The sequence below is a fragment of the Chironomus tepperi genome, unplaced genomic scaffold (genome assembly GCF_022539635.2).
Source record: "Chironomus tepperi strain 1889 unplaced genomic scaffold, CSIRO-AGI_Ctep_v1 contig_298, whole genome shotgun sequence".
NCBI classification, from domain to species: domain Eukaryota; kingdom Metazoa; phylum Arthropoda; class Insecta; order Diptera; family Chironomidae; genus Chironomus; species Chironomus tepperi.
In genome coordinates this window covers 2,367,004-2,378,303 of record NW_027226420.1, presented here as the reverse complement: position 1 = coordinate 2,378,303, position 11,300 = coordinate 2,367,004, and the positions used below count along the sequence as shown (strand labels likewise).

General features: G+C 37.2%; 3 protein-coding genes across 3 annotated transcripts; 2 read left to right on the top strand and 1 right to left on the bottom strand.

The window, feature by feature from the left end:
- The first annotated feature begins 310 nt into the window (after positions 1–310).
- On the top strand, positions 311–3,516 carry LOC139092333 (uncharacterized). The gene is made up of 4 exons (XM_070642683.1): positions 311–1,287; positions 1,350–1,412; positions 1,472–1,704; positions 1,765–3,516. Exons 1-4 carry the CDS (start codon positions 311–313, stop codon positions 3,366–3,368), a joined length of 2,877 nt encoding a protein of 958 aa, XP_070498784.1. The 3' UTR covers positions 3,369–3,516.
- Positions 3,517–3,862: 346 nt separating this feature from the next.
- On the bottom strand, positions 3,863–5,915 carry LOC139092293 (uncharacterized). The gene is made up of 2 exons (XM_070642637.1): positions 4,977–5,915; positions 3,863–4,338 (listed from the first exon to the last, which is right to left on the bottom strand). Exons 1-2 carry the CDS (start codon positions 5,913–5,915, stop codon positions 4,165–4,167), a joined length of 1,113 nt encoding a protein of 370 aa, XP_070498738.1. The 3' UTR covers positions 3,863–4,164.
- Positions 5,916–7,484: 1,569 nt separating this feature from the next.
- On the top strand, positions 7,485–10,926 carry LOC139092332 (dynein regulatory complex protein 11-like). Its single transcript, XM_070642681.1, has 5 exons — positions 7,485–9,027; positions 9,084–9,421; positions 9,639–10,354; positions 10,416–10,491; positions 10,750–10,926. Exons 1-5 carry the CDS (start codon positions 7,485–7,487, stop codon positions 10,924–10,926), a joined length of 2,850 nt encoding a protein of 949 aa, XP_070498782.1.
- Positions 10,927–11,300: the final 374 nt, after the last annotated feature.

Sequence of the window (11,300 nt, the reverse complement as noted above, 5' to 3'; positions counted from 1 at the left end):
GCACACCAAGTCTTCCTTATTTCTTCATCCACACATTCTTTGGCAGCACATTCATACAAAATATTTGTCAAAAGCAAACTGTTATGATTACACAATAAGAATGTATGTAGACCTAAATGCTGATTAAAGCAGAAGTGCAAAAAAGAGTGGAACATGCATAAAAAATTAACAAAAAGTATGCTGTATGCAAAATTTAAATAGACTATCGCTTGAGCATTTGACGTGAAAAGAAGTCAGTTAAATTCGGGCAGTTGAAACGGTAACGTCGATCTAGTACAATTGATAGTGTTAAGTAGTGACAAAAAATAAAATGATTAAGTTAATTTTGTGTGTATTTGCTGCCATAAAATTGGCAAGTGGTCAAAGTAATGGAATTATTTGGGATTCACAGCCACAATATCAACCTCAATATCCACAACAGCATTATCAGCCACAAATTCAAAGTAATATATACAGAGAGGCAGCAGAAGAACCAGTTGTAGGCTCACCACTTTTGCCAATTCTTGCACCAAGAGTTTTTCCATTAGGACTTCCAGGACTTCGCTTCAGTAACTTAAATGCTGGACATTTAGGTGGTTTAATGTATGGACATTCATTGTTAGGCTCACCAAATCCAATGGCTGATGAACAAGCTGAAGCTCAATATCAATCAAATGCTGAACTACAAGTCGCAAGCCCATATCAAGCAGATCCACAAATTGCAGCTCAATACGATCAATCAAGTTATGGACATCATGGTAAAAAATGGTGGTGGAAAAAATGGGCAAATGATGATCAATCTGGTTCAATTATAGGTGCTGCTCCATGCTCATGTGCTCAAAGCTATCAAAATTATCAAGTTGCATCTCCACAAAGCTACTCAGGATATGAAGCAGCACCACAAGGTTATGAAGTTGCATCTCCACAAGAATTTCAAGTCGATCCACAATGGAAAAAATGGGCAGCTCCACAAAGTTACGATGTCGCATCTCCACAAGAATTTCAAGTAGATCCACAATGGAAAAAATGGGCAGCACCACAAAGCTACGATGTCGCAGCTCCACAAAATTTCAAGGCATTACCAGCACAAGTATTATATAACTTCACTCAATATCTACCAGCAATTCCACAAAATTCTCCTGATTTACAGCCAAATCCAGTTCCTGAATATCGTGCACCATATGATTATACTCAAATTCAGCCACAACCTGCCGGACCAATTATACAGCCAGCTGGAACCTATGAGTCAGCAGAAAAATCAGCAGCCGATCCAAATGATGAGAGAAGCTGGGATTGGAGTTGGAAAGGGTGAGTTGCTTACTTAATTGATTGTGGCTAATTTGTAATAATGCATACTTTTAAATAAATAGTGACAAGAAGGCAGGAATCAAAGACAAATTTTACGGCAAAAAGGACAAATTCAACAAGGGAGGGTAAGATATTAAATTATTGTAGCTGTTAAGGCTCAATAATTATTTGATTAATTTTCCAGTCATGCACATCCCACACAACATTATCATCAACATGTCTACGGATATCACGAGCATAAGCCTACATACTACCATGAACCAGAATATAAACAGCCAATTTACACAAAGCCAGTTTACACAAAACCAGCTCCAGTTCCAACACTACCAGTTCAGTATAATAATTATTACGGGGGTTATCAGGCAAGAAATATGGAAGCTGAACAGCAATTGAATGCTGAAGTGAAATCAGAGGTAGGTAAGGATGAAATACTGTCAATTCCAGTCAAAAAAATTTATATTTTATTTCTCATTACAGGTCAGTCACATGATTTAAAGATCACAACGACTGAAGCCTCATCATCCAATAAAACGGCGACGACAACAGCATCTTGCTACTCTCCTAATGAACTGACGACCAAATCTACAACCACGACTAACGAAAAAAATGCCATGACAGTTTCAACGACCACAGAAAAGTCCAAGAAAAAGAAGAATAATGACGACAAGCCCAAAACATCAAGCAGACGACGACGACGACGTGAAGTTCTAAGTCCATCAACAAATGCCAAGAGATGTATATCATTGACAGATCCAATTTTCCTTGGTTCTCCTGCCCTGCCTTCGTTTCATGGTGCTCCTGCCTTGCCTACGTTTCCAGGTGCACCTCTCTTTGGTACCGGTCCTCTACTTGGTGCTCCAAATCCTAATGCTGCTGGAGATGACTCAACACAAGATCAAGTCAGCAATCCATCAGACAACTGTGAAAGGTATGAAACTGTTAAAAAAGGTCTATGTCCAACAAAGATTCAAACAGATAATGTTCCACAAGAAACAAGACTTCAATTTCAAGCAGTTCCACCTGCTAATGGCATTAAGTCATTTTTTGACAAAATGTCACTTCCTATAAAGTCTGATAAGCTCATTCATGGGAATATATTGGGTGATACTAATGAAAGTTTAGATGCAATAAGTGAGGCTTCTGAGTCCGTTCAGGTCGACGAGAATAATGTTGGAGTTCCATATTCTGGTGATGATAATTTGGGACTTCCACAATCTCAAGATGCTTCTCAATACTTGCCACAATCTACTTCTCAAGATGCTAATGATCCAGTTGTTGGTGCTCCTAATATTGGACCTATCTCATTTGCGTCTTCAAGTTTTGGAGTTACTGATAATATGGCTTCAAATGTTAGGTATGATATGAGTAATATGAGGAACTCAATCAACGTACCAAGCTTTAATAGACAAAGTCATCAAGCACCTTGCCGCTGCAACTATGAAAACTACAACAATCTCATCAATCGGATACAATCCAGCTATCAACACTTCCAGACTGATATGAGTGAAATTTTCGAACAATTTAAAGCAGCCGAATCATCCAGATCCAAAGGAGACTCGGATACAGCTCCAACAATTAATCCCGATATGGATTACAATGTGGTTTGCAGTGATGTTAATGCAGTTGGTTCCAGTCCTGAAATGCGAAAGCTTTGTCATGAATTTAAAGCATCATCCTTCAATGTTCCTGCATCTCATCACAATTCAGTAAATAACTTACACAGAAATGACTACTTGAGCTACCAAGACTACATAAGAATGGTCACTAACGTGAATGCCAATCCCAACACATTAGTAAGTAGTTCTGGACCTGACTATCCAATAGTTGGTGCACCAAATCCAACAAGTTCAGATCCAGAAACTGATGAAAGAAGCAATACAGTCAAATTGATTAAGGAATACATAAAAGACTTGCCTGATGAGTCACCAATAGTTGGAGCTGCAAATCCAGAAGTTACTACACCTGAAAAAGTTACTGAGCAAGTACTTGGACAAGCAAATGAAGTTAAGCCTAAACCTTCCATTAGAGATCAAATTCTGAACTTATTGGATGAATTTAAGCAGAAAAATAGAAGAATTTAAGGAACAATTAGATGTAATACTTAGCACAATTTAGCTATTAATCTACTATGCATATATAGGAACAATTATATCCATTTGAATCTTAATAGACCAATAAATAACTTTAAAACTATAAGTTCTGTACATCTTTTTAATTCAATTTCTCTTCTTGTTCTGTCTTTACAGCGGTGATTGCTCAAATCCCACAATTCCACCAGTTACACAACCTCCACCAAGCCGATTCTTTGGAGCACTCGGACCTGACAGAACTCAACAAATATTCAAAGCCATTGGAAGTGAACCATACCTAGGAGCCGTCTTAGAGGAGAACAACAAGCTATGGAACAACGATGCATTGATGGGACGAATTATGGGACAAGTTGAGGATACATACTTGGACTTTGTTAAGCACAATGAAAATTTACCACGAATTAAAGACGTTCGCGTTATTACATAAGACCTGGATGACTGACTCATTATCGACATCATGACTATGACTTAATACTGCATTTCCTTTTATAATTTTTTATACTTTTTTATTTTGTAGCAAAATTATCAAATAAATTATAGGTACAATGATTTGTAGCAAAATTTAATTACTTCTGTTTTGTTAATCCATCTCTTGACAGCCTTATTGACATTTTCAGAACACTTCCAACTGCTAAATTCCAAATTTCTCAAAAATCCACTTGAAATCCCCTAAAAATGCCAATAAACCTGCCATAAAGTCAAAGTCTCCAAAAAATAGCCAATTCATTTACATTCTCAATATCCATAAAGTCACTGAAAATGAAATATTTTTTTTTTTATTGCTGGATCATCGGAACAGCAAGCTCGTAAATTCTCGATATCCATTTCGTATCGAGTCGACTGCATTGTCAACGACATTTGTTGCACCAACAGCTGGTTGTGAGTTTTGTATAGCACCGCCAAAATTTTGAAGTGTGTCACCAAGTGCTGAATAAACGGCTTGTGGACTCACCGATGTGACCTGAATTTTATGGAAATGGAAATAAATAATAAAAAAGTTTTTTTTTTGCAAAGTCGTTAAAATGATAAAAATGGGCATTCATAAAAAAATCGCGTGATGAAAGATGTTGTGCTGTCTGAGATTGTGTATTTTGATTTAGTAATGGAGCTGCTTGGATAAGAGGAGTTTCTGGGGATTTTTAGTTCACACAATTGCAAACGTTTTTAATGCCAAATTCATCAATGACTCAATTTTAACGGAATTTTGAATTAGATCCAGAGCTTGTCAAGGACAGCACATTGCAGAAATTCTCATAGCTGCTGTCAAATGGATGCAAAACAGCTATTATAGCACTGTCAAGGGACCATTACACAATTATGACATTTCACACCATTATAGAATTGTGATGGTACCCTAACAACTATTTTGTGTCCCTCAGAGAAGCTAGGGGTTGTTCATAAGTTTCGTACATCGAGAAAATAGAATTTTCGAACCCCTTTCACTGACCAGAATCAACTGTCACTGGCAAGTATCACACAACTTTAAATCAAACTCTTCCCTACCCCCATAAACATTTGATATCATTTATGAAGGACCCCAATTCCCCAAAAATTTCCCCAATCACCCAACACTTCTAACAATTTCACAAAAATACTCACAAATTCTGAAAGCTTGTCAACGACAGATCCCCAAAATCCAGGCGGTCGTCCATCATTTTGAGTTCCATCACCTTGTCCACCTCCACCGAAAATTGGTGGTCTATTTCCAAATAACGGCGGTCGATTAATGATGACTGTTTGTGGTACTGCAAGCGATGGACTTACGCCAGAATCAAATAATCCACCTTGACCGAAGAATCCAAATGGTCCACCACCAAATGGGACGTGCCCGTAACTTACTGGAATACATGGATATCCACCAACTGGATTATATAGTGGGGCATTGGCAGTGTCATATTGTGGTCGGTTGTATTGAGGTCTATTGTTGCTGTTTTGTGGCTTATCGTCGATATCGTCATCATCCTGTGGTCGTACATTGTCATAATTTGGTCTATTTGGGTAACCTCCACCGCCATAATAATTTCCATAAAATGGTACCCCATAAACTCCCTGAGGATATCCATATTGATATCGATTTCCTAGTAAGCCAAGTAAACCAAATGTCTTTCCAGATTCCTTCCGTTCCTCTCGTTTAAATCGATTATTTGAGTATAATTGTGAATTTATGGACTGAATTGGAATGCACGGACGTCGAATCTTCTTTCGTCGCCTTCTTTTGTGCTTTATAAAATTCTCTGTAAGAAGTGGACTGTAGCTGTTGCTATTATAGTTGTGGATTGAATATTGAGAATTTCCAACAGGTCTCTTTGTTGTCTCGTCGTAGTCTTCATACTCATCCGTCACTGAATTATCATTTCCAATTGGATCTGTCTGGACTGGATATCCCATTTGTAACCTATCACCTGGCAATCTATTGTAGAATGCATTGTGATGGAATCGACCTAGTGAATTCTCAGGTGGAACTGATATAGGCATTTGATTAATTTCTTTAGCTGCTTGCACTAAAATAAGCAGCAAAACTTTAAATTTGTGCATCATTGTCACTAAATGTTCACTATAAAAGTTCTTGAATTTTTAGGGTATTTCCGCTCTTTCATTATATATTGCTGTGAATTTTAGAGCTTTAAAGTTCTTTGGAAATGAATTATATTTTCACTTCTATTCAGCATGTAATTGCCACAATTGTCACTAAACACTTCTTTTTAATGGAACCAATTTCTTTTTCTTCAACAGTTCGAGATCAATTTCGCCGAAAGACTGAATGAAAACTCAAAATAATCGTCAACTTTTCTTTTAATTTTTTCACCCATCCATGCGACAAAAGCTAGCTGTGCCACTCAAAAAAAAAAAGCATCATTCTCCTCTGTTTACTATCAATATGCTGTTCCATTTAAAAATATCTCAGCAATGTCGTACAGCCAACAGAAAGAAACAGAAATATTCAGCTTTGGATGAAAACGAAAGTGAAATTAGTAATGTGTGACTTCATCATGCGATGAATTGTGGGAGACTTTGCTGCTTTTTTTTTCTACGGCATACAGCTGGGCATGAGATTGTTTTATGTCTCGCCAAAGATTAAATTTACATAACAATTTACTAACTTACAAACCTCATTTTGGATTTGTGCCTATTTGTGCAAAATTGTAAACTTTTATACTTCACTGTCTTCAGTCCTGCGTGGGATGCATCTATTTGTTGTTTGTCACTAGTCGATTCTTCTATTTATGGAATTGTAAACATGTCGTCATATCTGTTTTCAAGAGATCGCGCAAAGAAATGGCAATGTTTATATCGTTGAGAAGGTGAAATTATGTCCGTGTAAATGAATGGGGTTCATTCAGGTGTGATGGGTAGTATTTAGGGGGGTTTCTTATTATTTTTGGGTATTGGATGTCAGTAGCTAACTTATTTCTTAGATGAAGCTATCAAATGTGATCCATGAGCTGTCTAAGAAGCTCATGATTCTGGCTAATGCTTAACGGTCAATAACTCCAACATACAAAGAGCATGCTTCCAGGCCAGCGTGACATTGGTGTGCCTTTTGGTATAATATTAATAAAGATTTGAAAATTCAGCTTCGATTCCATATTCAGTCTTATTTGGCACACTTTTCATAGTAAGAAACCAGGTTCCAAGCAATTTTTGGAATGGAAGCACACATGGATCTGGTCTAATAGGTTGAACTGGATTAGTAAGCCGTTAGCCCCAGATTGAGATGCCAGGTTTTGCTGCTTGCCAGTCCACTTTCCATAGATTTGGTTCCTTCTGCAGGTAACCGCCTTCCGCCGATGTCTCCTTTCGGAGATTGGCACTTCACCTTAGTACCAAATTATTTCTAATTCTGACATCTTTAGCAAAGTGGCACTTCATCCAGTGTGTTCAAGAGAAAATCCTATTTAAATAGACGTAACTTCTGAAAGACCCAAAATGATTAATGAAGATTGGTAAACTCGTGCTGATCATTAGCAAGGCTTAATGCTGTGACAAATGTTTTGAAATTTAAATACAAAAAACCCCATCACAGTTGCATTGAAGTCAATCAAAAATCAACAGATTAAATATTTTCAAAATTAATTCCCAACAATGAGCTTCCCAACTTACGGAAAAATGTGGATAGCCACAAAAGATGACCTCAAAGATGTCATCAAATGTGAGAAAGTTCTGAGAAAATTGGAACCAACGATGGATAGAAATTACGCCCATGAGTTGATTGCCAATTTATATGTTAAATATGTAGTTCTGTGTAACAACTTGTCTGAACTTTACGACCAAACATTACAAGCCCAAAAGAGACAGCTAATTGAAAGCCTCTTAATCTCATCTCAAGAACGTCTTAAAGAAATTCAGAAGGACATACAAAAAATTGAAATGAGTCAGTTTGTTTACGTCGATGATGCCTTAGTTGAGCTCAATTTTGTTCCATATGACATTGAATTTTTACGTCCATTTTACTTTCCAAGGCGACGAGGAATCGAAGAACAAATAATAATTGATGAAATTCCGAAAGTTGAGAATAAAGCTGTTGAACCTCCGAAAGGTCTTGATAAGTTGCGTCCAGTGCTGACACCTGAGGAAATTAAAGCACAAAGAATCAAAGATGCTTTGACAAATGCTGCGAATGCAGTTAAGTATTATGAGAGGATGCGACAGGTTAGAGTTTTTGGTGTGAATATGAAGCACATGCCGGAAGTTTTCAAGCCACCAACTTCAGATGATGATGAAGTATTTGAAGACTATCCATATAACTTCTATCATCGTCCAGGTCAAGCTGGATTTTACAAATTAGAACGAAAGAGACGTGTTGTGGATCTTTATGCACATCCAATAAATGTTAGGGAATATGACTTTTATGAACCGCCGACATTTCGCATTAACAAGCTTGGTCGGAAGGTTCTAGTTAAGAAAAAGAAAGCATCTGAAGATTATCAAGGAGAACAGGAGTTTGAAGTCATTCTACAAATGGTAGAATATAGAATTGAGCAGCTGTACCTAGCAGAAGAACAACGAATTCATGAAGAAGAGATGCTTCAAGCTGCTGAGCATTTAAAACTTCAAAACAATGCAGCACGTCTCATTCAACGAAATTATTTCATCTATCTCCACAAAATGGCAATAAAAAGACTAAAAAAGAAGCAATTGGAATTTTGTCAAGTGCTTGAGACACCTGTTGATAAGGACAAGCCAACAGCTGCTGAAATTCAGGAAGTTCACATGCAAAAGCGTCGTGAAAAGAAAAAGGACTTCGATGAAGCTTTGATCAAAGCTCTTGAAGATGAAAAGGCTAGAATACTCAAAGTCAAGTCAGAGACAATTATGGAGGACATAACAGAAGACATTCGAGCGTGGTTCTATGAATTTTACAAGACAGCAAAGGACTTCCATCGATATCCAGAAGAATTTGAAGGAGGCACAATCATGGTGATGCGTGGTGAGACAAAGACACCAGAGGAGTTCCTAATTGAGAAGAATAAGTCACCAGCTGAAAAAGCTAAGGACAAGGAACTGAAAAAGAAGGAAAGGAAGGAGAAAAAGCAACAAGAAAAGAAGGCAAAAGAAAATGAAAAGAAGAAGGAAATCCAGAGGAAGAAAATGGAACTAAAGCAAGGACCAACTTGGAACTTTGCTGAGATGAAGGAATGGAAAGCATTTGGTAAGGATTTAGTAGATTATTGGAACTAACAAGTCATGAACAATTTATATCCACAGAAAATTTCGAGAAAATCTACACAGTTGGGGACTACGACTGGAAGATCATCGATGATACCTACAACGATCCAAAAGAACTCCCAGAAATGGAGTTTGTCACAGCTGATGCATATGCTGATGTCCATCAAGAGCTTCGTCTGATTGTTGACAACTTTATGAGAGTTGAGTTGGAACTATTGCGGATTGCATTGGCTGTTGATACTAAGACTAAGTATGTCCCACCAAAACCTAAGAAGGAAAAGAAAAAGAAGAAGAAAAAGTCAAAAGAGAAGGAAGTTGTGGATGTATTTGAAGATAAAAGTGCTGAGGAACATTATCAGGATTTGAGGAAGTTGAATGTAAGTATTAAGGCTGTTGTGGCTGAAAGGTTAAACAATAGACCGTAAATATGATATTCTCTTTTATGCTTAGGCTTAAGTTCGATTCCTGCTTGAACTTAGTCTCTCAACCATTGCATAGATTGCTGTCGATATGACAAGAGATCCATTAATGCTCACGGCATTGCATTTCCTCAAAATGTCCTGCCAATTCTCATTTCCATCTCTAAAATTCCAGATAATCGTAAAATACACCAAAAAATCATTGCGTGACTTCATCGGCGACTACAACTACGCGGCAATGAATCTCCGTCAAGCCAATAAAGATCCACAGCCTCAATACGGCGACATCAAAAGCTACATTCAGACTGAAATCCTCGGAACATCTGCAAAATCATTTTGCATTATCGGTCCACCAAGATGTGGCAAAAAGTATCTTGTCGATGCCATATGCACTGAAATGGATGCTGTAATGTTTGACTTGAGTGCACCGAAAATAAAACAAATCAATGACATGCCAGAATTTTGCAATCTCATTATACAAATGGCTGTGAAATTTCAACCAAGTGTGCTGTTTATTGATGGAGCTCATAAGCCATTCATCAGAAAAATAAGCAGTGATATAGCTGGAGAGGATCCTCGGAAATTGGGAAAGTATCTGCTTAAGAACATCGTAAAGAACTTAACAGATGAAGATGCTGTTAAGCTCATCGGCGTTACTAATGAGCCATGGAATTGCAACTTCCTACAAATGAAGCAGTGCTATGAGAAATTTGCAGTATTTCCAGCCAAACTTGATTATGGAACGGCAGTGATGGCATGGAAGACAGGATTCAAACTGAAACGAATTTTAAATGTTGACGTGTCATCCCTGGCTCAAGCAACACGTAACTTTTCTGTCGGCGACATTTTAGACTCAATTGACACTTGGCATGCCTTAAAAGATCGCGTAGAGTATGAAATTGTTTAAAAATTGCCATGATTCATTGACTCACATTAAGCTTTTACCATACAGGTTGAAATACAAGCCATTGACCAGCCATGAATTTCTGGAAAATTTAATTACAACTAAACAGCCTGTGGATGACAAGGTAAGCTGTATTGTTTGAATAAGGGATGTGTAGAAGGTCATAGAATTAGTTAAAGTCTCAATGTGAATTTGGCATGAAGCAATAAACTGCATTATTAAATTAAATGCAATGCATTTACAGCTAGCCTTATTAAAATATTTTGCAACAACGCAAAAACTGCTTTAGTTCCTCCACTGACACAATTATTTGCCAATTTTCATAATTCATTCATACAATTTTATTGCATGCACTTAAAGTTAAATAAATTACCAATTGCAGGTCGTAGAATTGTTCAATAAATTTGCTCGTTCACTTGATCCACATTTGGATGAAAGGACGACAACCATGGCTAGAGTTCAGGTTGACATCGACAAGAAGAATGAAGAGAAACGGAAGAAGAAGGAAATGCAGAAGAAAAAGGAAGCTAAAAAGGCACTGGAAAAGAAAAATGCTTGATGATTTGTAGATTCTTATGCCATCATGTTCTGGCTTTATTGGAAATAAAGGCATGAACTGAGTATGAAGAATTGTTGAGTATTAGGAAGTGTTCTGGTTCTGTTGTGGAAATAATTTGTTTATTTGACTTTTACGCAAATTTTGTGTTCATAGAGTGAGAATTTTTGCGTAGAACTGATGTAGAACAATGTAGCTTAATGAGTTCTTGTCTAGCTTGTGTAATTTTAATGAGGAAGAACTTTTGAGAGTCAAAGTCTGTGGTTTGAGGAGACTTTTAATGGATATTGGATGAATTTGGGAATATTTTATTCATTTCTAAGGTCTAAGGGGTCGTTCACTTCTTATGTTGAGAAGAGGTTGGTCAACTTGAGTAT